Genomic DNA, 26480 nt, shown 5'->3' on the forward strand with positions numbered 1-26480 from the left:
GGGGAACGGTTGGCAGGTATGTAATCATAAATTAAATTAAATAATTATTAAAATACATCGTATTTTTATTTTTTTCCTTCATACAAATATATTTCAAAGACTTTTAATGACTTTTTTTACTTTTCTACAAAATTTAATGACTTTTAATGACCTTAATGACCTTGCTTCAAATTCACTGACTTTTAAGGAATTTAATGACCGCTACGAACCCTGTCTTAGATACTAGTAAGTCTTATGCACAGTTTTTGTATTTTCATGATTTTGTAAGTATATACAAGGGTATTAACAAACTGTTAATTTTATTTCCATGTCAAGATGCATCCATTGCTTAAAATAAGGATGGACGTTATTACGTATTACCCTTAAACGTGGTCTAGTTGAAATTTCGATGTTTTCTTCTCATATAAAACATGTTTATTTTGTTATGAAGTCCCAAGTCATGTCAGGGAGCTCAAATAGGACCAAATTATTTATCCTGAGTAAAAGTGAGCATTCCACATCTTTAATACATGTTATGGACATTATCCAATGCTACAATAGGATACTTACTAAACTTTTGGCTTCAGTTTTTAACCGTTTCCGACGTACCAAATCTTTTAAGAGTATAATTTTGTAGCCACAATTTAAGAGTATAATCATGGGTAATTTCGATAGCCTGGCACATAAGATATATAAGAGATGTGATGTAGTTCAAATTTTCTTCTTAATTTCTAAATATAAATTCCATGTTATTCCATCTTCGATTAGGCCAAAAAAAAAAGGTTCGTCTCAAAGCTTGCGCGCGCGTTTGTAAAATCGCACGATTTGACAAAAAAGAAATGCGGAAATTTTTTTTATTTCAAAAAAAAAATTTTTTTATAGTTTTTTCCAGAAAAAATCGGCGAAAATCCATTTGTTTTTAAATTTCTCGTGAGCTTTGAGACAAACCTTTTTTGGGGGGCCTTATGGTCAAAAAGAATTAACAGTGCATACAATCTTTGTTCCCTGGATGCAAATATTTGTGTGAACTCAACTACACAGATATTGTCTGGTGAACCCGGCTGCTGAAGGGCCGGATATTTATTAAGTGTCACTTTTTCACAGAAACAGAAATGTTCTTACACGTTTCAAAAATATCAGTCTCATGATGAATTGTTTACCCCAGAAATTGCAGAAAATAAAGAAAAGATTTAGTGGGCCAGCCACATTGGACATTGTTGAGGGCTGCATTTGACCCATAGGTCACAATTTGGCCACCCTGGTTTTAAATGACACAAACTTAAAACATTCTCTCATAAGGCCCCATGGGAAGTGATCAATATTGATTATTCAGGCTATGAAATGAGGCACCTATTACAGACAGCAGCTATTTTACAGATGGAGGCAGCTATTATTACTGTTCTCTTAAAGCATACAATACATCATCTTGGCTAACATTCAGTCTTATTCTTTGTGCTAACTCATTATTACAGGTTTCTATTAAATAGTAGAAGTCTGCAGGCTCCAAGGCGACTACAAACGGCAGCTATTTCTGATGTACAAGGAGGCTGAGAACCTGCATACGATAGTAGAGAAAAACAAATTCAATTAAAAGTCAGTTCAAGGAACAAGTATAAATGTGCTAATGAAACATGAAGGTTTATTCATAAGATATTGGTATAATATTGGCAAACATGAATATTCATGAGCACATTTTGCCAATTTTCCTCATTAAATTTATCAATATATTGGCAAAAACAATAGAATACAAAGAAACTAAAACGTGTATATCTTGACAACCGTATGTCCGATTTCCTTCAAACAAAAACTATTTTGCTCAGTGTATTTAGCTTAACTTATTCAATCTATTCAAATGGTTCTAAATTCAGTTTCTGTTTTCCAGAAACATCGTTTCGAACCCCCTCAAGGGCTGGGGTATGAACCATTGGACAGTATTTATTGTGGGACATTAGAGCACATCAGACATATCGAATTGCATTCTGAATACGAAGAATGTCCTTCTGATATCAAATGATTTTGATTTTTGAAATTCGCAATGTAATACACATTTTATGGCAAATGATTAAAATTGATATATTTGATATTTAACAGTACTCAAGTAAACTTTATAAATCTGATAATATGTACTTAGAAGTGTATGTAGGTGGGATGAAAAGCCGACGATCAATTGAAAATTTTGACCTTTCGTATTGAAGATATGGATTTTTTTCTCCAAAAACACCCAAAAAATAGGTCTTTTGGGGAAAAATCCATATCTTCAATATGAAAGGTCAAAATTTTCAATTGATCGTCGGCTTTTCCTCCTAGCTACATACACTTTAAAAAAATATCATTAGATTTATAAAATTTACTTCGAGGACTGTTATATATCAAAAATGTGAAAAATATCAAATTTGTCATAGAATTTGTATTATATCGTGAATTTCAAAAATGAAAATTATTTGATATCAGAAAGACATTCTTCGTATTCAGAATGCAATTCGATATGTCTGATGTGCTCTCATGTCCCACAAAAAATACTGTCGAAACGCTCATTCCAGATCCCTTAGGGTACACGACGTATTGTTGGTCGGAGTAGCCAAAAAAATGATTTTCATTAGGCAAAAAAAAAGTTTGTCTCAAAGCTTGCACACGCATTTATATATGTAAAATCGCACAATTTGAAAAAAAAAACCACACATTTTTTTATTAAAAAAAAAAAATTGCAGAAAAATTTGGGAATAATAATAAGTCGGAATAATAATAAAAATAAAAACAAATCGCATTTCGTATTTGTTTTCAAACCACTGTGAGCTTTTTTTTTTTTTTTATTTAAATCAACATATTAATGGAAAAATAACACTTTGGTTCATTCTACAAATCATATACTTTGAAAACATGCTCGATTTATTGTTGTTAATGACTTTTGTATGTTTTACAATAGTGTTGTTTCAGCCCTCTTTACCCCGGCCTCTTTACAACAGAACCACAAGACCTACATAATTATGTGATACTTGAATTCTTCTAGACGCTCGCTCTGAAATGATCAATGCAATTTTTGCCAAAGCTCACTACCATTCGCAAGATGCTGTGAACTACCAAATCGCAATAGTTTAAAATAGTTGCTAACCTTAATGCCATTCTACCTTGTTTTCTTATGTAAGAACTTATATGTTGATTGGGCTATATCTTGTAGGCTATACATTATATGTGACCATCCACCACAAAATGGTAGTAAAGTCGGCTCTAGACCATTTTTTGTTTATTGCAGATTTTGAACATATGTACTTTCAGCTTTAAAATGACACCTCAATCAGCTTCATCAGACATCTGGAAGTGAAGTTATGGTTCATCAAAGGTCAAATTCCTAATATATTTTACATAGAAATCCACATACTGTTTTTGATTGTATCTCAAAATGGAAAATGCCGACTTTACGATCAGTTTGTGGTGGATGGGCACATAATATGTATTGAGCCAATCGGGTATATGGTAAAACTGTCAGTAGCGCTGCAAGGATTAAGCTTAAAATTGCCAAGAGATCTATAAGCCCTATTTTGATTGGTTACTCCAGTGGTTATATCATGTAATTAGCCAATCATGGGCACGTATAAGTGCACATAGGGTTAACACAGCAGACAAACAAATCAACAATACTTTTTTTCAATGTTGTCATAAGCAATACTTTATTAGAAACATGAATAACTTTCATAAATATAAAAAACATGATAACACAAAATCTGTAGAGATACCTTTTTAAAAGTTCAATTTTTATAACAATTTTACAAACATTAAAAGGCTACTTTTGGAAAGTACCACACTGACATTACTTGGTGCTTGGGAATATAATACAAAGGTCACTGAAAAAGTTCTACCTCCATCATCACATCTCTGTTATCTTAGGTGCCAGGATATTGAAATTACCCATGGTTATACTCTTAAATCTTGGATACAAAATACAAGTTATTTGATTAAAATTTGTTTTTTGGATGTTAAGATGTGTTGGTTAACAATGGTTAAAGTGAATACAGATTTGGTACATCGGAAACGGTCTGAAAAGAAAGGCTAATTTGATTATAGACCTTTTTCCCTCTTTCCCATCATGCACTATTCCAGGGGGGTATGAGTGTCGCAAAATACATCATCTCCCCGGGGGAGTACAGAGTTATGTTCATTACATTCTGAATACAGACATTTCGGCTGGTGCCTTCATCACAAAAAGGAATCCCGATAATCACGATAATGGCGCGATCACTAATACCTTTCGGGGCAAAAACAACATTTCTATGCCTTATGGACATGGTGTCCTCACCAAAAAAGTTTCCTGCTATTGAAACCGAACTTTGTATACATTTTATAGACCTAATGGTGAAAAACTAATGACGGGACACGCAGTGATATTTTGTCGGCGTCCGTTTCACTTTTTTTTCGGAGATGAAAATAAAACGTAAACACAATCTCTTATACAGATGTTCTGCATCGCTCCGTAACTGTATCGCTTTGTGTATTCAATAATTGCATAATTAGTAACATCGATGCCCTTTACGATAATCCGCATATATGGAATCAGTATGCCCATATTAAGACAAAATAATTGCAAAGGCCTGGCAAAGACCATCGGATGCACACGATCTATGAGGTTGATGAACTACGTCATACCCCCCTGGAATAGTGCATTGTGGGATAGAGGGAAAAAGGTCAATAAAGTTGCCAACATCTATGTGGACATCATTACAGATTTATCTCTGAAAATGATTAAATTGCTTTAATTTTGTTCAAATAATTCAATTAATATCTAATGCTTGAGATAAGTCTTAGATACTAGTAAGTCTTATGCACAGTTTTTGTATTTTCATGATTTTGTAAGTATATACAAGGGTATTAACAAACTGTTCATTTTATTTCCATGTCAAGATGCATCCATTGCTTAAAATAAGGATGGACGTTATTACGTATTACCCTTAAACGTGGTCTAGTTGAAATTTCGATGTTTTCTTCTCATATAAAACATGTTTATTTTGTTATGAAGTCCCAAGTCATGTCAGGGAGCTCAAATAGGACCAAATTATTTATCCTGAGTAAAAGTGAGCATTCCACATCTTTAATACATGTTATGGACATTATCCAATGCTACAATAGGATACTTACTAAACTTTTGGCTTCAGTTTTTAACCGTTTCCGACGTACCAAATCTGTATTCTTTTTAACCAACATATCTTAACAACCAAAAATCACATTTTTTATTTTATAGCCACGATTTAAGAGTATAATTTTGTAGCCACAATTTAAGAGTATAATCATGGGTAATTTCGATAGCCTGGCACATAAGATATATAAGAGATTTGATGTATTTAAAATTATCTTCTTAATTTCTAAATATAAATTCCATGTTATTCCATCTTCGATTAGGCCAAAAAAAAAAAAAAAAAAAAGTTTGTCACAAAGCTCACGAGAAATTAAAAAAACAAATGCGAAATGCGATTTTTTTTTTTTAATTCCCGACTTTTTTTTTAGTTTTTTCCAGAAAAAAATCGGCGAAAATCAGACTTTTTGCTCAAAATACCATGAAAAAAGTCGGGGAAAAAAAAAAAAAAAAAAAAAAATCGCATTTCGCATTTGTTTTTAAATTTCTCGTGAGCTTTGAGACAAACCTTCTTTTTTTTTTTTTGGCCTTATTGTCAAAAAGAATTAACAGTGCATACAATCTTTGTTCCCTGGATGCAAATATTTGTGTGAACTCAACTGCACAGCTATTGTCTGCTGTACCTGGCTGCTGTAGGGCCGGATATTTATTAAGTGTCACTTTTTCACAGAAACAGAAATGTTCTTACACGTTTCAAAAATATCAATCTCATGATGAATTGTTTACCCCAGAAATTGCAGAAAATAAAGAAAAGATTTAGTGGGCCAGCCACATTGGACATTGTTGAGGGCTGCATGTGACCCATAGGCCACAATTTGGCCACCCTGGTTTAAATGACACAATAAATGCAAACCTAAAGGCCCCATAGGAAGTGATCAATATTCAGGCTATGAAATGAGGCGCCTATTACAGACAACAGCTATTTTACTGATTGAGGCAGCTATTATTACTGTTCTCTTAAAGCATACAATACATCATCTTGGCTAACATTGAGTCTGATTCTTTGTGCTAACTCATTATTACAGGTTTCTAATAGTAGAAGTCTGCAGGCTCCAAGGCGACTACAAACGGCAGCTATTTCTGATGTGCAAGGAGGCTGAGAACCTGCATACAATAGTAGAGAAAAACAAATTCAATTAAAAGTCAGTTCAAGGAACAAGTATAAATGTGCCAATGAATCATGCAAATGGCAAACATAGAAAATATCATTAAAGACAAAACCTAGAGCACTTATACTTTTCAGTATGGGAATCCTGAATAACACCCTCTGAAGTTGCTTATTACATGTATGATACACAGAAAAACACAAGTTGTGAGCAGTGTACATGATTCTACAAACCTAGCCCAACATGAAGTTATGTTATTCTTAGCAATGTAAATGATGCAAATCATAGGAGACATGTCTATGAGTATCATCAGTCAGAATTAATAGGTAAATTTTCACGGAAAATTTTCTTGACACGTGACACCCATGGGCGCAGACATATTAGCATTATGGAATGTGACCCCGAGCACAGCGGTGTTCTTCCAATGTATTTGAATAGGAAGAATTCTTCCTTTGAGGCAAAATAAGTTACTTGTCGCAAGTTAATAACGTTATGGTAAGAGTTTCCGTGAGATAAATATTTTTTTCCGTAGATAGATATTTTTGAAATTACGTTTTGATGATAATGTGAAAAAATTAAGATAACATAATATTCAATAAATTTGCAATGCACACATTTCTATAAAAATCGCGGTCAAAAATACTATTCCAATTCAAAATTACTAAGACTTGAATAGCGAGGTCACTGCAGGGGGTCAGAGATCAGGCTCGAGGTTACACTCACATTGATACGCATTGGTCACATGTCCAGAAAATTTTCCCGTGAAAATTTACCTATTGATGTTGACTGATCATGGTCAAAATATATTCACAAGGTAAAAGTGATTATATATTTTGACCATTTAACATTTGTTTTATAACTCATACCTAAATTCAATAACATTTCAAGAATATTTTATATTTACGACACAACACAAAGTTGTGCTATTTTATCCAATTTATCCCTAATTTAATCGGGGTGCCCATGAGGTAATGCATACACAAATTACACGCAAGAGCAGTTTCTTCCCTGCATGTACAAAACACACACACTGTGTCTGACTAGGGCGCAGAGGCTTGTTACATATTACATGGCATAAGCATTGGAAGGATAACAAAACTATCAAATGGCAGTGGGTGGTTCAACTAATTAAGTGTCTAGAATTTATGTACAAGTAATATAATGAAAAAGGACATGGCAAAATAGAGAGTACACATCAACTTGCCCATTGGTCCAGTTGTAATGTTGGTCTTCAACTTACATGGCTCTTGACATATTTTCCATGTTTCACCAGGATTCAAATGGTGCTAGGGTCAAATTTACAAATCTTTCCAATTAGACCAACATCTGAACACAAGGTGTGAACACAGGCATATGTGATGTGTCATGTCAAAAGGAGACACTTTTGGGTAGGTTATCAATTTTGAGGGTTTTACATATCTTAGAGATATTTTGCTCCACAACACTGTTTTCCCCAATGAAATCGACATTCCTAAGCGAAGATATTGAGTTCGTAAGTTATGGTATTATGAAATTGGAAATTGAGATATCGGCCTTTAAAAATATTATTGACAATGTTGAGAGTAGGAATTTCCTTCAAAAATGTCTCAAAAAATACAAGATGCCAGTTATATTCCGGTCTGAAACTATCAGACAATATTTTTAACATTAATAACCTCACAAATTTGCCTAATATAAATAAATAAACCTAAATTGTGAAAAAATCACCCACCCATTTACGATCCTGCCCAAAAGTGTCTCCTTTTGACATGACACGTCACATATGAGCCAATGCAACCCAGTATTTGAAATATTACTACTGGTACCTGCCTCTGATATACTACCCTGCAGGCCCACAGGGCACATGAAATTTTGTCACCAAGTCAACAAGACAAGACTCAATACTGGCTTTATCTTTAAAATGACATTACCTGCAGGGATTCAAATTCAAGGAGAACCTGAGAACCGGTTCTCCTGCAAAGGGCTTTTGCGTGAACCTAAACAGATTCCCACAATTGATTGCGAATTTGAACCCCTGACCTGTTACTGATTTGTAAGCCTGACGTCTTAAGCTTAATTTATACTCGATCGCTTTTGCAGAAAAGCGATTTTCACGCATGCTCAATGTTTACTTATATTTCCAGAGCGTCAAGCCGATCAATCGATTCAAATCGCGGAGGCAAAAACGATGTCGCTTTTGCAAGTTGAAGAAATCTCAACTTTCCAGCGATATCGTTTGACACGTGAATGCGTCAACCAATCATATACAACCAACTGGATCTATTATTTTGCTAAATAATTTACCGTTCTCGATTTTTAACTTTTGGTGATGAATTAATTCAAAGCAATAATTATTGACAGCAACTGATGTTTTAAAAATGTATTTTGTGGCATTTAGAATATTTTAATTGTTGTCTGCAATCGCTATCGCCGTGTCGCCGTGATAAGTATAAATGCAAAAGCGACGGGCGATGCATCGCAAAATTCGGCGATTGCAAATCGCTTTTTCAAATGCGATTAATCGCATCGCTCGGCGATCCAGTATAAATTCAGCTTTACAATGTGTCACAAAATGTGGACCAGCTTAACAATTTGAGTTTGGGCACTTGAGGGCCCATACATTTTGGTTTATTGATTCACCCTGACTTTTGATAGAACAGTTAATTCTTAAAAGAACTGTTCTATCAATAGCATATGGCCACTCAACTGTTTAACAGCCATATTGTCCTTTATTTAAGGGGGTACTACACCCCTGGCCAATTTTATGCCTATTTTTGCATTTTTCTCAAAAATTATATTACATTGGTGACAAGTAAGATATGTATATTATAGGGGCAAGGACTACAACTACTGTACTGAAAATTCAGCAACTCAAAGCAAGTAGTTATTGATTTATTGATCAAATATTGGTTTTCACTCATTTTTGACTGTACACAACTGTTGTCTGTGCTGAAATAAAATTTATAGTGCAGTAGTTGTAGTCCTTGCCCCTATAATATACATATCTTACTTGTCCCCAATGCTCTATAATTTTTAAGAAAAATGCAAAAATAGGCATAAATTTTGGCAGGGGTGTAGTACCCCCTTAACTTGAGTTTTAAAGCACATACCCTCCAGATTGCCTGGTAGGTGGTCTGCACTTTTACTTCACTTGTCACTTGATCTATAACAATTTCAGTTGAAATTCATACACCCCCTTTAGGAGACATGACCTAAATCTCCCACACAGGGATGTAGATTTCAAATGGAATCATCCATTCAGGTAGTCCCGTGTGAATTTCACACTCCCTTGTGGAAGATTAAGGTCAGGTCTTCCACAGGATTTCAACTGGAAAATCCTTCTTACCTTCTATTCTGCACAGAGAGACATGTTGTAATAGCACCTTGGCAAAGGCGGCTTCCTCTAGCCCACTGGCCCTGAACTCTTGCACCACTGCCTTCAGGAAGATCTGTTCTTGTTTGGAAGACTCTCTGTTCAAATAAAAACATACAATTATTAATTTCTTATGTCATTGCATGTTTTATTTTCTATTGTTGATGCTGTCAACATCATTGTAAATTTTAGAAAACTGTTTAGAGAAGGGGTGCTTTTTCAAATTTGTGCAAAATATCTGAAAAAGTGCTCATTTTAATTGGTCTTTTAAAGCAAATTTTGCAAAAACTATTTCAGAATTTGTGCAAATTTACTGTTAACTTTGAACAAGAAGTTCAGAAAATTGCTTTAGTTAGTATAATTTTGGGTCTCTTTTTCATCAATTTTGGTAAAATTTTGGGACATGTATCCAAAATCCCAGCCACACAATCAAAAAAATTGAGAACCACCTGGGCAATCAGACCTGTCTCTAACCTCATGGCAACTATCTTTGGTGAACAAAACATCTCTTGGACAGCTACATCTACATGGCTCATTCCCACCATTCCTGATGCTGCCTTGTTGGATGCCGCTGCAGCCTCTGCAATCTCTGTTGCTCGGCGACATATATCTAGCGCCCTTCTTGCATCGCCAGACAATGCAGCTACCTGTTGGTGAAACAAGCAAGGATTTATTAGGGATTTCATACAATGCCGGTTAATTACAAAGCTAGTACCCTTCTTGAATCCCCAGACAATGCAGCTACTTGTCCGAGAAACAAACAAGGATGATATATGAAGGATTTGATACAACGATTCAAGTGCAGGAGTGCACAACTAAGCCTGGCGGCAAGACTTCATTGAAGGATTATACAGCTTTATTCTGAAAGCTGTAGACGTATACTTGAGGGATATACACAGACTTGGCCTATGAGCAGTGCTAGGAGTAAAGCCTGACAAAAGATTGTCCTAGTCTGAAAATTAAACTGTCTCCTACCCTGCCCTACCCAAAGTGTACTTTACTTGCAGTAAGTTTGTTTGTGCAGGGGTGGAATTTCGGCGGGAGTCCTAGAGTCGACTCTCGCAGAGACTCCCGTAAAAGTTCTATTGCGAGAGTCCATGTGGACTCGTGCTGGAAATGATCGGCTCAGCGAACTTACGTGTAAGTTCAACACGCCTTAAAACTCAAAGCCTGCAAAATATAAAGGAAAAGTCGCCAAAGATGCAATGACATATATGGAAGTGAGAGTATGATGACACATATATTAAAAACTTAACTTTGTTAGTTTATTTGTTAGTTTGTTTGTTTGAATGCATTTTACGTAGGCCCACTGTACATATAATACCTTTTGGACTCCCGCAAGATTGTACAACGAGAATCCATTTACGGGAATCCATGGACTCTCGCAAAACTCTCTTGCGAGAATCCACTTGGACTCCTGTGGCACTTTACGAAATTCCACCCCTGTTGTGCAAGGAAAAACAACCTCAAGATACATTGTGTCACTATGTCTGATAGAATTTCTAACCCCAAAGTATTACTGACAGAAGATACATGCTACGTAGAACTTACACCGGATTTTAATATGAATCATATATGTGACATGATCTGGGCCAAAGGAGGCATTTTTGAAAATTGAGTTACCATAATTTGTACCTTATACAAACATTAAGCTATCATATACTGAAAACATCAAAGGTCTAGCACACCTGGTTCTAAAGTTATGAAGTTTTGTGATGCCTATTTTCTTATGTATTTTATTGTTTTTTTGACCCCATATTTTTGCCTTTATCTCAATTTCAAATTTGCCACCTTTGGCCCCCATGGACCAGATTGGGTCACATATTGAGTTGTCACATCATCTTACCTTTCTTGCAGCAAGCTGGATGGCATCAGGAGCAAAAGCTTCCAAACCCATCAGACGACTCTCTACTATCTCCTGTAATTGACGGAATGTGTATGGCTGGAATGTCATACGAGTCAAACCCTAAAAGTAAACACACAGCAATATTGTTAGCAGTTTTATTTTGAATAAGGAATTGACAGGAAGAAATCAATTTTATTAAATTAATAAGTAGATGAAAACCTGTTTTACAACAATTACGTACTTTTGCAAAAGGTTAGGCAGGCTATAAAGCTATATATGTAAGCATTGGAATACTATAAGCCGGTTTGAATGTTTAATACATTTACTTTCATCTATCACCACTACAAGTCAATATTGGCTCAAAATCATTTCTTATTGCTTAAGCTTAAAGGAGCATTTCGTGATCCACAGCCTCATCCCCCCACTTTTCTCGAAAAAAAAAAGAGATTTTTATATCACTGGAAACCTCTGGCTACATAATGTTTATGTACAAAATATTTCTTGCAGATTAATTCGTTTTGCAAAGATATCGTGAAATTTGAATTTCGTTCTGGTGCACCAGAACGAAATTACAACGTATTGTCTATGGAGCAGTAGATACACATAATCATGCATAACTCACAAACGCAAAATCGGAATCAACTGATATTTTGGGAATAGGCTTTTTTCGTGGATATGTACTGAAAAATGTCATAAAAAGAGGATGCTAGGATCACGAAATACTCCTTTAAAAGAAAAGACTCCATGTAATACACATTTAAACCTAGATCTTACTGTGCATACACTTCTCACCAATATAGTTACAAGGTTCAAGTGGATGTGGAGCATAGACTAATAATACAGACTAGGTGAAGTCCCAGCAACACCCGCTAATGAGAGCCAATCATTCCATGAAAACGCGACAGACAAAACTGCTAATACCACATATGATCTTTTATGATCTTTCACATAAACACAAAGACACACAATGCTCTATGCCGTAGGACCACAACACTAGCATGATTTGTTAGACATGAATTCACAGCATACAAATACAAAGTACAGCGACTATGCCTGCTGTTAGTCAGTAATATTTTCTTATCCTAAACTGTCTGTCGCTAGGAAGGAGAAAAGTAGGACTCCAAATGCAAAACGATCTTTGAATTTGAAGAACTTTACTGATCAGGAGAAGGACCAGATGAATGGGGCTACAGGAAGGAGGAAGTCCATAGCTGTTATGAAAGCAAAAACACCAAAAGCAAGCAAAACACCTGCAAAGGTAAGGTCTTGGGTCAAGCTAGATTAATGAAAATCTTGCCTACAGGCTGTAATTAGTGACAAGTATTTGGTTTAAAGTCCCAACTTACTTTCCTGTAAATTCACTAAAGCATGTGTCAGTTGCAGTACGCAAAGCACCCTCTGTCGTTCATTCAACTACTTGTATGGTATAATGATGCAAAGGCATCATACAGCTGATAGTAAATACTAAATACAGTTCCATGATAATCACATACAGTGTGTGCATGAATTGTTAAATACAAGTGTTCAAACAATCGGCCTCATGAATATACAGAGTGCAGTTGCCCCAGTCGTAAAACTCCAATCAATCTACAGAAGCCTGCTCTACTCATAACAATCACAAAGCAGTCAACATCAAACTTTTAACTAAACCAGAGGTATTTCAAGTAATTCTTAGCCAAGGTGGAACACTTGGCACGCTTGTAGCTCTTCATAAAGCGCTATCAAGAAGACAGCATGTACATGTCTCACACAGCTATGTATGCTTAGTCCTTTACATGGACGCAACAGGTACATTGTACTTCAACAAGAATTTGCTAACATATCCAGAGCGTTGTTCATCAGAAATTACAAGATTATGGTGACATGTCCGAGAATGAGATTGTATTCTTGAAATCATTTCTGGCAATTGACTTGGCTCGCATGCAAACATTGTCTCCTCAGCCATGACATCCTTTGGCTTACTACTACAGTTACAAATTGCATCTGATGATACACTGTCATCTTCTGGCTGCAGCTCAGTACTGGTCAAAAATGAATCCAATAATGTGTTCATCATATCTGTGGGTGATGATTTTGAACCAGACGTTGGAAAAATGAGCATTGAAGCCTTCTTCATTTTCTCCTCAAACACAAGTTTTTCAGCTTCAGACTTGAAATTAACCTGTATTGTTTTTCGCACTCGATTAGCATAATTGTATTCTGCTGTAGAGCCATCACTTCTTCGTTTCTTTACAGTACGTTGAACAGGAATATTTGTAATATCCAGTAATTCAGCCATTTCAAGATTTGAGTGGTAAATTTATTATAAAAGCAAATGCAAAAGGAATATCAGACGTTTGAAGACTGCATATACAGATTGGCAACTGTTGAATTTGAAAGTGCAACTGAAATTTTGAATTTGAAGGGTGAATTTGGAACAAACCATGTTTAGTAAAAATGGGGCATACATGCAATCCATTTTTTCACATTTTCCATCTAACAATGAATTCACTTTTGATGGGATAAATAAAACTAACTAAAGGTATATTCATAGACCCTAATTTTGAAGCTTTTTGAAAAAAAGTTCAGTTTGACACATTTTGATGATTATTATTTTCATTTTACTCATGACTAATATATAAATAACCTACACTTGAAAATGGTATTGTCCATAATGTCCTTGCGTAACAGACCCTAGAAACAAGACATTACATTTCATCATTCAGCAATACACCAGGGAGGTTGTAAACATTACTTTCAAAGTCATTCCTAGACAGAGTGTACATCACACACTGCAGTCTTTTGCTCCAGTATAGGCCTATATTGATATTAATTTTTCCAAGTCACAAAAGTAAATCAAGTTTTGAACTGTAGCAGTTGCTTCTAGACAAGATAATTTATATTTACTGCAGCTACAATGACTTCACAAAGTAAAAAAGTAATTTTGGAAGTGACCGAAGATCAGCTCGATATGCTGGATGGCTTCTACACTGCCTGTGGATGGGATTTTAACCCAGTCCCACTCACTGATCATGATCAAAATGGTATGTATGACCACTACATTGTACATTCTAAACTTTCTTTTGTATTTATTTGTTTTTTGTAAAAAGGAATTATAGGCCTATTTTGAAATTTTTGAAAAATTATATAGGAGATAAGGCATGCATAAATTAGTAAGAGTTTTTCACTTTGTTTTTGAACTTTTTTTTTTCATGTATCATTAATGTGATGACATGTTAATTTGAAAGAGTAATTTCCTAAGCAGTTCCTACACATATATGCTCATCCTCCTATCAGCATTTAAAAAATCATCATTTATAAATTAAATGATATTGTATAATAACACTGCCTTTTTATGTATTTTCTTATCGGTAGAGAGTCACAATGAGCCTGAAACGACCACCTCTGAATCTGAAGACACTGATGTGGATGATATCATTTCTGAAGAACATGAACATGATGGAGAAATATGCAAGTTCTGTTTTTTATATCCGTGCTGTACTGCCCATGAACATGATTTTATTGGAGGAGGACAAGAAGCATGCAATGAGAATCCTGGTCTTAGGAGAGTTCGTTACAGGAAATACTGGAACATTATCTCTAACCTAGATGGATGGAAAAAAGCTGACTACCAGAAGAAGAAAAGAAGATTGGCAAAGGATGCAGGTGAAAGTGTGTGGCACAGACGTGAAATTATGCCAGAATGTGTGCTGGAACAGCTACGAGGATTATACCCCAACCCAGAAGGGAAACCATATATGCATATTACATGTACAGACTGTACACTTATGAGCTGTTTTTATTCATAAATAACAACACATCATATGAACAATTATAGAAATCCTGCTGTCTACTTTTGCACTAATTTCTTTACCTGTGTAAAATATGATGTTCTTGTTTTGAAGAGTTGAATTACAAGATGACTATACACACATTCACAATGGCTGATAAAAACAACACAATTTTTCATTTAGATCTACATCATAATCAACCAGTAATTTTATTCTTGAATTATAAAAGATATAAAACAAAATTGATGTAGGGCCTATACAGTCAATATCATACAGAAAGTGTCAGAGTGATGTGATTGAAACATTTTGTAAGTCAACTGTTCATTTTTAGAATTGAACTATGGAGAAATTTGTTTCCTTTAGGGGGCCTATAATTTCCCCATTGAGTAAATAAACACACTAAATTATCAACACTTTATACTACTAGTATATTGTGATCATACAGAGACCCACTGAGCAGAGTATCTGAATCTGTGACTGGAGTAACCTTGTGGCTTGTCAATAATGTGTAGACATGGTTAACTCTTGTAATCATTTTTTAATCCCTCAGCTATGTGGTAGGTTTATCCTTGAACAGTTTGCCTGGTCAACCCAGTCCCTCTTTAAGAAGGTTCTTGGGATTATTGCGCAATTAGTCATCATAAAGTTGATAAAAGGCTGGTATCAGTTTTGAGTAGGTTGTAACTGTTGAAATTTAGTTAGTGAAAAATGTGGCTCTATAATATGATGTAAACTAATCAGAGCTCCTGTATAGACTATATGGTTTTCAGGGAGTCCAGATCCAAGATGCACTGACAATGCATGCAAGTATGTGTTCATATAGGGCCTACTTTTGAAGATCTTCTAAATAGCTAGAGTTATATCATATAAGTCATTAAAGCGTTTGTGGATGTTTCATTGGACTTGTTCCGTGATTTATTAACTTTGTATGCAGCCAAGTGCCTGTTGACTGTTGAGTCAAACTGCTCGACGATGAGGCAGTAGTTGAGTAATATTATTCTTGGGCATTATCTTGTCTACCCATTCTGTTCTCAATTACGTGCTTGGTAAGGTCCGTATGCACAAATGAGTTAGACCGGGTCTAACTGGAATTTAGTCCCAGGACAAGGGACATTTCCCTTTATATTTTCTTAAGCTATTTTGTATTATTTTTTAACTTTGCATGTAAATCTTTAGAATGTGAAGTAAATAAGAGTAAAAGACCATTCCTGATGGAACTCAATTCCACTTAGACCAGTCTAACTCTTTTGTGCGTAGGCCTACGGACCTTAGGGCCTACACCTTACAGAAATGATGGTCAGACATAAACCCAGAATCCAGCCTTTCATCAATAAGACTTTCTACACCTACACTATGAGCTGTTTGATCTGTGATGACAAAGTCTCTCTTTTTATTTTAAAGTGTTTTAGTTTCTACTCCAGTTGCTGCTTCTAAGATCACGAAGATAGGCCTACTCACTTTTTACACCACACTAACCTATAAATGTCCAAAATTGCTCAAATGTCATCATATGGAACTAATTTCACACTAGCTAATCAAGAAGGCCACATACAAAACCCATAGTTTTAGCGAAAAGCACTTTAATCAAGTGTTCACAGCCATTTGAACTTCCATTAATGTCGTCAGCTACATGCAGTAAGTATACAAGCCTGCGAATTCGAAACCTTGTTTCAAAATTTTCAAGGGCATGTACAGGGGGTTATAAATCTTTTTGAATAAAATTCTTTCATATTCTTGATTTCCAATGTTGATACCATATTTTGAACTGCAATTCATATTAAAAAGTTGAAATTTGCAAAATAACACACACCCCTATTGCTAAGGAGTTTGGTACCAAACTCGGTACCAAAGTAATTGATTGACAGTTTTGGTAGTTTGGTACCCTAAATTATGTTGATTGACAGTTTTGGGGAGTTTGGTACCCTAAATTTGTCCAAGATGGCGCCCATCGACTGCCAATTATTCGGACCCTTTCCAGTAAAAATACAGCTTATTTAGCCAGTCTCGTCATGGGGTCCTCGGTTATAATATTTTCCTAATATATTGAGCTAACTCCTCAGCTATTTGGTTTTTCACGATATGATAGTAATGGAAAGATTCGACCAAATGTTCGCCGTTTTTCGCCATTTAATTTTTTTTGAAACGATGACGTAAACATTGCATCATCTCTTCCACAGGTAATACACTCCTACACGTACATGGTACTATGCCATCACATTATGCATTATCGCGCATAGGCCAAATGACTGACTTCATTTGCGCAAACGAGTGGCTTATCCTATAGTATATTAGTACTCGAGAATCCTTGGTTCAAGTGGATGTGGAGCATAGACTAATAATACAGACTAGGTGAAGTCCCAGCAACACCCGCTAATAAGGGCCAATCATTCCATGAAAACGCGACAGACAAAACTGCTATGCACATACCACATATGATCTTTTATGATCTTTCACATAAACACAAAGACACACAATGCTCTATGCCGTAGGACCACAACGCTAGCATGAATTGTTAGACATGAATTCACAGCATACCATGGAAGTAATAGAGCACGAAGTGCGATGGAATTGCAACTCCGATCATCGATGTGAGGTCAGCGATCGTCACGCTTGCAACATGTGGACGTAGATGGCAGCAGCATTTTTCTTTAATTAGCATATTCGTGACGTCATGTTAACGTAAGTCTCCACAGCACTACACATATTTTTTAGGTAGCTTTTAGTACTGTCGTGGTGGCAGCAGCATTTTTCTTCACTTTTCCAATATGGCGCCGCCCTAGTCCAATAATGGCGATGCCCTTAATCCAATAATGGCGCTGGTGAGTAATACACGGGGGAAGCCGACGGTGACGCCATCTTTTTGCATTGCGCTAGTATACGAGTTGCAACGGCCTGATCATACAAATACAAAGTACAGCGACTATGCCTGCTGTTAGTCAGTAATATTTTCTTATCCTAAACTGTCTGTCGCTAGGAAGGAGAAAAGTAGGACTCCAAATGCAAAACGATCTTTGAATTTAAAGAACTTTACTGATCAGGAGAAGGACCAGATGAATGGGGCTACAGGAAGGAGGAAGTCCATAGCTGTCATGAAAGCAAAAACACCAAAAGCAAGCAAAACACCTGCAAAGGTAAGGTCTTGGGTCAAGCTAGATTAATGAAAATCTTGCCTACAGGCTGTAATTAGTGACAAGTATTTGGTTTAAAGTCCCAACTTACTTTCCTGTAAATTCACTAAAGCATGTGTCAGTTGCAGTACGCAAAGCACCCTCTGTCGTTCATTCAACTACTTGTATGGTATAATGATGCAAAAGCATCATACAGCTGATAGTAAATACTAAATACAGTTCCATGATAACCACAAGCAGCGTGTGCATGAATTGTTAAATACAAGTGTTCAAACAATCGGCCTCATGAATATACAGAGTGCAGTTGCCCCAGTCGTAAAACTCCAATCAATCTACAGAAGCCTGCTCTACTCATAACAATCACAAAGCAGTCAACATCAAACTTTTAACTAAACCATAGGTATTTCAAGTAATTCTTAGCCAAGGTGGAACACTTGGCACGCTTGTAGCTCTTCATAAAGCGCTATTAAGAAGACAGCATGTACATGTCTTACACAGCTATGTATGCTTAGTCCTTTACATGGACGCAACAGGTACATTGTACCATGGCCAAGAATTTCTTAAAATAACTGTAGTTTCAGTGATGCTGACTTGTACACAAAATATTCATGAATAATTGATGTTAACTTACCAATCGACTCGCCACCCTGTTCATCATAATTCTCTCGGGAAGATCCATGGTGTTTGCTATAGCAACGACTATCAAATGAGTCTTAGCCCTCGTTGGCCAATCAAAGATGCTGTACAATACATTCTGTTTTCTTGTCCACAGCAGATCCAACTGAAAAAGTAATTAAAACCGACACATTTAAACTCCCTCAAAATATCTTGCACCCTGGGTAAGAGCTTGACCCTGTAGCTCTGTAAATGACAACCAAAACTGAACCAGACTATAATGCTAAACAAATACCAGTTTAAACAACTGATGTGCACTCTTAATCTTACAGTATTTTTAGGATCATTGAGCCAATGCAATGATGACCATTGCACTTAACTTTTCTGAGTTGAAAAGCATTGTCGCTTATCATGTGACTGGCAATGACCTATCATGACCTACAACTGAATATATTATGTATTTCAAATAAATTTACCATTCTTGAACATGAACTTATTAAATAGTGAATATCTCAGTCATCCAGTCGTTAAAATCACTAGGTTTTAAATTGAATCTTTAATTGGAACTTACAAGTTGTAAAAGTAAGTTCCAGTAAAAAATCAATTCAAAACTTTATGAACTTATAAAAATACATCAATTTGAAATAATTCAAATTAGCAACTGATGTCCATTTTGTGATATTTACCATTTTGAATCAAACTTGCAAATAGCCATCATCCTTTGGGTAACAACCTTAAGTTTGACCATTTCCTATTAATATACTATAAATGATGAGCAATCTGTGGTTTTTCAAAAGTTTTTCAGAGGGCGAGATGGCCGAGTGGTTAAGGTGTTGCGCTGCCGGCCGGGAGATACGATCGACGAGGGTTCGAGCCTTGGGCTTGCCTTAGGTGAAAATTCTCTTCCCTCCCAAAAAGTTCCTATATGGTCGGGAATCCTTCAATTAGGTTCAGTAATTTAATTTCAGAATTTAATTGAAGAATTTCTTCTCGCCCCCATACACTGCTTATCACGTGCAGATATAGGTAGTGTATGTGCTTCAAATCCGTGATTCGAAGTCACGTAAAGCCGTTGGTCCCGTACAGGAAGAGTCAAACCCTGTGCACGTTAAGTGTCAGAGCTATTCGAAAAGAGAAGGGGGACCATCCCCAGTTCTGATATCTGCAATCAATCCTAGGTTCCAGGATCGTGCATAAGTAAAACTGTGCACGTAAAGCCCGTGCGTTGATACTCAACCATTTGAGGTAAGCACGTATAAGGAAGGAAGGAAGGAAGGATATTCTTGTTCATATGAATGGAAATTTCCATTGTGAGACAATCTCAGATTATGATCCATTCATAACCGGCCATTGCAGAGTGGTTCCAATCCATTCATATCCAGTTCAAGCTAGTTTGGAACAATAGAAATGCAAAATCGCTGAGCAATAGGGTATTTGTTGAGCTGTATTAAACTATCCACCCTGGATTTGAATCCAGGCTGTATGAACTATTAGAGAACCTGTTCCATCTATCAAATACCAAATAGGGTACTCCAAGAATTCCCAGCCTTTGACAAAACTCACCTCGTCAACAATAAGAACCGTTGTTTGTTTCTTTGTGGAAGCAGTACTGAAATGTTTCTCTAGTAACTCAGCAGCATGGGTAGCAGTAGCCTTCTTGCCTGTCAAAGACTGAAATATTAAAATAAAGAGAAATTAATTATCAACCAGGGAATATAAAAGATTGGGAAGTGTCACTCTATTATAAATAAAACTATGGAAGCCGCCATTACCCTTCCCAGTTGGGATTGGGTACTGTACGCGTAGCCATGGTAGCACCCCATGGCGGCCCCCATACGTATGTCAAATTTTGTGATTCGCTGCAACTTCTATACAGCATCCCATAGCGTGCAAATTTGGCTACTCCGCGTTTCACTGTCAGACAATCACCAACATTTATAAAGCATCAAAACCATAATTAATTGAACGAAGGTGCTGAAAACTAGCCACTATAAGCAAAGAAAACAATGACTATAATATGCACAGAAAATTCATACACACAGTACTATACACATCTCAAAGTGTTGCTGCTCTAGTGGTTTCCAGAATCAATTCACTTCCTCTGTGAGTACAGTTGTGGTGCAAATCATTGTGTTTACTTCCAGTTTAAATACCCAGCAGCACCAGGATGGATGGGGACAGTCAGGGGTTAGTACTCTACTCTTTTTGAAACTGACTGTGAAATAAATGTACATGTAAATGTACTAAATGCTAGCTTTTGTAACGTGATTGAATTCCATCATCATCATCATCATCAGTCGGCTGTGGAGCAGGTGACTACAAGCTTTCTCCAACTATTGCGATCTTGGGCAAGCGAAACAATTTTGTTTGGCTTCAGCATCCCTTCAGTATCTCCCAGAAGGTGCTGGACATACTGTAAGTACAGTGTGCGTGGCCGTCCCGGTTTCCTCTTCCCATGTGGTGGAATATAAAGGGCATATTCTTTCACAGGCTTGTCGTCTTCAAGACGCAGTATATGGCCGAGAAATATGAGTTGATGAATCTTGACTCTGGCTACCAGTGGAGTGGTGTTGGTCAGGTTGTAGATGGTTTCATTTGGAATCCGATCCACACGCTTGATGTTGATCTCCATTGATTTAATTGAATTGATTGAATTCCATACTATACTATGCATGAAACAGTTTTCTGTCATTCAACACTTGATTGCCATTTGGCTATTCCAGTTCAAATCCATATACATATGATAGACATGACGGTAATCTCCAATACACTCTCCAACCCTATATATACTTTGTATCTCTCTCATACCTAAGCATGGTGGCCCAATAGTTAGGGCGCGAGCTTCATAATCAAAAGGTTGCGGGTTCGAGCCCCACCACGGCCTATGATTTGATTTGATTTGATTTGAGTTTATTAAGCATATCATCGTAAGAGTCAAATAACATATTGCACAGAACATATATACAAAAACATAATTATTATAAAATACAAATTAAAACATAAAAATTGACACGATAATATGCCAAGGATATCCCTTAAAGTCAGCGACTTATTTCCAAAGGGGTCCTTATAACTAACTATGTGTTGCGTCCTTGAGCAAGATACCTTAATTCTCAATTGCTTCACTCTACCCAGGTGTAAAATGGGGAGATACTGGGGGGAATCACAATCTAAGTCACTGAGAATACCTGCGCATCAGTTGCGGATTTGGTGAAGCGGAAATGATTCTGATATATCCTAATGGCAGCGGGTGTGCTGATAATTAGGTCATACATGTACCTAGCTGAAAGGCCTTCCTTCCTTCTTTCTTTCTTTCTATTTATTTATTCATTCCTACCTTGAGAATTTGCACAAATGCCTGATGAGGGTCTGTCAGACGCATTCCATTGATATCAATAAATTTCACATCAGATATCTCTCCCTCATCTTGCTCTTCTTTCAGAATGGACAACACTTCTTGAACTGTGGCTGTTTTTCCTGTCCCTGGTACTCCCGATATGTACATACATCTACAATTGTATTGATCAAAATAGAGATGGAATCAAATTATGCGGGGGAACAGACCATCCAAGAAGTCATATGAAAGGATGTAGATTTGTTGAGGAGGGAGGGGTGAAAATGGTGGATACATTTTTTATATTTGTGAAGAGATTCATCAGGTTTGTAGATAATTATAATTTGAAGTTTTCATATACAAAACCAAAATTTTTGACACTGACCTGACAGTTTAAGTATGTCTTGGACGACATACTCAGAGTGATTGGTATCCCATCATCCTCTGTGCTGGTGGTAACACAGCTCCATCCCTTGGGGGCATGGTCTTGAGGAGAGGGTCATACACGTGACTTAAATGGTAGGCCCCATCAGAGAATCAATCTGGATACGTAAGAGAGGCCCGGCCGTCATGAACAGGGACGAGGGGGCCTACCATTTAAGTCACATGTATGACCCTCTCCTCAAGACCACACCCCCAAGGGATGGAGCTGTGTTACCACCAGCACAGAGGATGATGGGATACCAATCACTCTGAAGAAGTATGTCGTCCAAGACATACGAAACTGTCAGGTCAGTGTCAAAAATTTTGGTTTTGTATATGAAAACTTCAAATTACATTTTTTATATGTTGTAAAAACCAGACCCGCTTCCTATTTTGTTACAGATGGGGAGGTAGTGATGGGCTAAAAAAAAAAAAATTATAGTGCAAATTTCAATTGAATGAACGCAGCCTGACATAGCGTACGATTTTTGTGTACACTGCACGATGTACGCCAGTGTGTGCGACTGTGCGTGAGTAACGTGGAAGCGAATTCAACCATGCCAACACACTTCTTCTTCTTCTTCTTCTTGGTTGAGTCGGTAGATACAGATTATTAGCTGCAGTTCACCAACTTTTTGGGTCACTTGTGATTGGTTAGTATTGTATCCAAGGTTAAACGTTTGTGTTGTAGTTTGAAATATGCGATACACGATCGCGGTTGAATTGAGTACAGCTTTTGAAAGCTGTATTCATTCAATTGAAATTCCTACTATAGTTATCTTTAAGGTATCCTCTGTTCTTCCATGAGTGATAATAAAATGTTCATCAAAATACGTCAATATCCTTGAACAAAATATTTAAATACAAATATAGAATATGTGAATATCAGCATTGTTCACAATCATGAACTTACAATGGGCAAATTAACATACCTATGTATACAAGATACAAGATAAACTGAGCTCAAAAAGAAACTTATGTTTTACAACTTGTGAATCACAAGGTCATATCTTAAAATACTGTCAATCAAAATGAACCAAAATTACACACAGGATTACCTTAATACTCTACTCAAAACACATGTCAGTAATCAAGCAGTTGTCCAACTGACACAACAGCAAAATGCACTGTCATGGGACAGCTTCCTGGACTTCCTTCACTTTCACAGCCCAACATTTGGCACCCAGGACAAAAAATCTGTGAGAATGCACACAAGATCCTTGCACAGATGATAAAACGGTGCTGCTTTCTGCTTTTTATACACTTTTTTCATGAAACAGGGCTAGGCTGTGAATGTGGTCCAAGAAGCTGTCCCATGTCAGTGCATTTTGCTGTTGTGTCAGTTGGATAACTGCTTGGTTACTGTCATGTGTTAAGAGTAGAGTATTGAAGTAAGTTTGGTTCAATTTGATGGACAGGATTTCAAGAATACAAAAGTAAAAAGTAGGAAACTACCGTGAAGTATATAAAATTGGGCGAGGATTTCAAGATATGACCTCATGAAAAATTATAAGTTTCTTTTTGAGCTCAGTTTATATAAAATTAAGAATTAATCAAAACCAAACAAAAAGTTATTAAACAGTTAAAGATTTGATGTCACCTCATATTAGCTACCTTAAATCCAGGAAACAACATGCTTTGGAAACTCTTATGCTTTGGAAACTCTGTTGTGGACAACTTCCACAACTTTTTCATGACTTCTCTGGAATTTCCAAGACCAAAATAAAATTTATGTATTTTTTCCAAAACTATTGCCAATTTGTAAGATTCTGTGACTTTTCCAGACTGCATGTGAGCTATGTGTAACCTACTTACCCTCCTGTTTTATCCAGTATTTTACTCTTGATGAATGTGTACACATCTGTGAACTCCTTCTCACGACACGGCAATGAATCAGGTACAGCCGACACATGCAACCTGTTAGAAATAAGTGTTATTATATGAGTCAATTGAGTCAGTTGGGTGCATATTGTCACGGAGGCATAAGTGCGTTAGTGTTATAGACCTGAAAGGGAAGTCCTCTTTTGGTCTATACGCTAACACGCTCGCCTCTTACACCCAGGGTCGTGGGTTCGAGTCCCGGCAGGACCGGAAGTGGCTCGAGGAGGCGCAGGATATTTCCGTGAGGGGTTTGTGACATAAATGGTGGTAGCGGTGGTCCCTGGTGTTTCTTAACACCAGGGGGATCACCCATCGGAAAGGGTTAGGCGTTCATAAAAATGGCTGGCGAATATGCCTTGTATCAAGGATCGACCAGTCTGGCCGAGTATGCCTTGTATCAAGGACGACCAGTTTAAACAGAGGAAGTAAGGCACGAGGACGCGCCTTACGAGGAGGGGGGGGGGGGCATGTCACGGAGGTATAAGTGTGTTAGTGTTATAGACCTGGGCCGATATTCATAAAGCCTTGCTAAATTAGCAACCAACTAGTGCTTAGCAAGATGCTAAATCCACTAGTTGATAGCTACGTAGCAATCAACTAATCTCTTATTCATAAAACCTTGCTAAACACTTTGCTAACTAGCTATCAACTAGAAATATTTAGCTGATAACTTATTTGGGTGTTTTGGGTGCTATGGCCTTCAACAGTTGTGTAACATCTAATACAATAGGCTTATATAATACATGTCTATTATACTTGAGCTCTGAACCACAGTCAAAATGATCAAAATGTAATGACTCATTGCTGATGGTCTTCATTGAGATTTCGTTAATAAAATTACATGTGTATTTTGTAAGCTATATAGGCCTACAAGGTTGTTACGACAAATTAAATAAAAAAAGATACTCTGAACAAGTAAAGTTCATATACATGTTAAGTCCTTAGTTTGTTGTAAAAAGATACTATACATACTATATTGCTTCATCAAATAGAAAACAACATGCATCCACTTAACGCTGCTCATTTAGCTTCATGAGCAACACTGTGTAAATAATATTAGATAATTTAATAGCATATGATATATCTTGCTTGTTGTCCTGACAAAAGCCAAGCATGATTTATCTTTATCAAATTGACATATAATTTGTTATTGAAAATAAGTCATGCATCTTTACCAAAGAGAACATTGGTAACATGTCTCCAAAATATATATTTTACGTATCAAACAATTGAACAGAATTGCTTCGATTGAACATATCTGCTTAACTAAAGATTACTTGCTATATCATAATCATTTTTCTTGTGCAAATTTGGTTAAACAATACTGGCTTAGTTCAATGTTTATTCATTCACCCTAAATTTGTTGTGTGTTTTAAGACAGTTTCTTATGTGTAAAACACACTGAAGACCTCAGAAACAGAATATTCTGAGAACATTATTTTTCATAATTGACAACAGTTAATATGAAATTAAAACAATAAATCATGTCAAACTTAGTTCAAAATCATTAAGACTAGTTGTCAACTAGTGACTTAGCGCTGCCCCAGATCAACTCTAAGTTTTGGCAAAATTTTAGAATGTTGCTAACTCTAACTGGGTTTTATGAATAAGAATTAGCAATCAGCTAGGCTTAGCAGCTTGCTAAAGTCAATTTTAGCTGTCAACTAGGCCTAGCGTGGTTTTATGAATATCAGCCCTGAAAGGGAAGTCCTCTTTTGGTCTATACGCTAGCGCGCTCGCCTCTTAAACCCAGGGTCGTGGGTTCGAGTCCTGGCAGGACCGGAAGTGGCTCGAGGAGGTGCAGGATATTTCCGTGAGGGGTTTGTGACAATATTAAACTGCACAGTTGTGTGTATTGTTTGTGTTATGTTATGGTATGCACGCAGTCAAGGACTCAATGGATTTCAGCCATTTTCATGAGTTC

General features: G+C 36.6%; 1 protein-coding gene across 2 annotated transcripts in view; it reads right to left on the bottom strand.

Annotated features, from left to right (window-relative positions):
* Positions 1-937: 937 nt before the first annotated feature.
* LOC140141378 (uncharacterized) overlaps positions 938-26480 on the bottom strand; it is a 48269-nt gene continuing 22726 nt past the window's right edge. Inside the window, exons 11-18 of one of the 2 annotated variants that reach the window (XM_072163227.1) lie at positions 24491-24592; positions 22256-22427; positions 20482-20589; positions 18935-19084; positions 11406-11525; positions 10034-10206; positions 9533-9657; positions 938-1534 (exon numbers count right to left, since the gene is read on the bottom strand). In XM_072163227.1, the coding sequence (XP_072019328.1) occupies positions 1446-1534; positions 9533-9657; positions 10034-10206; positions 11406-11525; positions 18935-19084; positions 20482-20589; positions 22256-22427; positions 24491-24592 (1039 nt within the window). In that variant the 3' untranslated portion in view covers positions 938-1445. Of the gene's footprint in view, positions 1535-5531; positions 6206-9532; positions 9658-10033; positions 10207-11405; positions 11526-18934; positions 19085-20481; positions 20590-22255; positions 22428-24490; positions 24593-26480 lie in introns of those variants that run through there. The other variant, XM_072163226.1, reaches the window with a different exon arrangement.

The sequence above is a fragment of the Amphiura filiformis genome, chromosome 19, assembly GCF_039555335.1.
Source record: "Amphiura filiformis chromosome 19, Afil_fr2py, whole genome shotgun sequence".
NCBI classification, from domain to species: Eukaryota; Metazoa; Echinodermata; class Ophiuroidea; order Amphilepidida; family Amphiuridae; genus Amphiura; species Amphiura filiformis.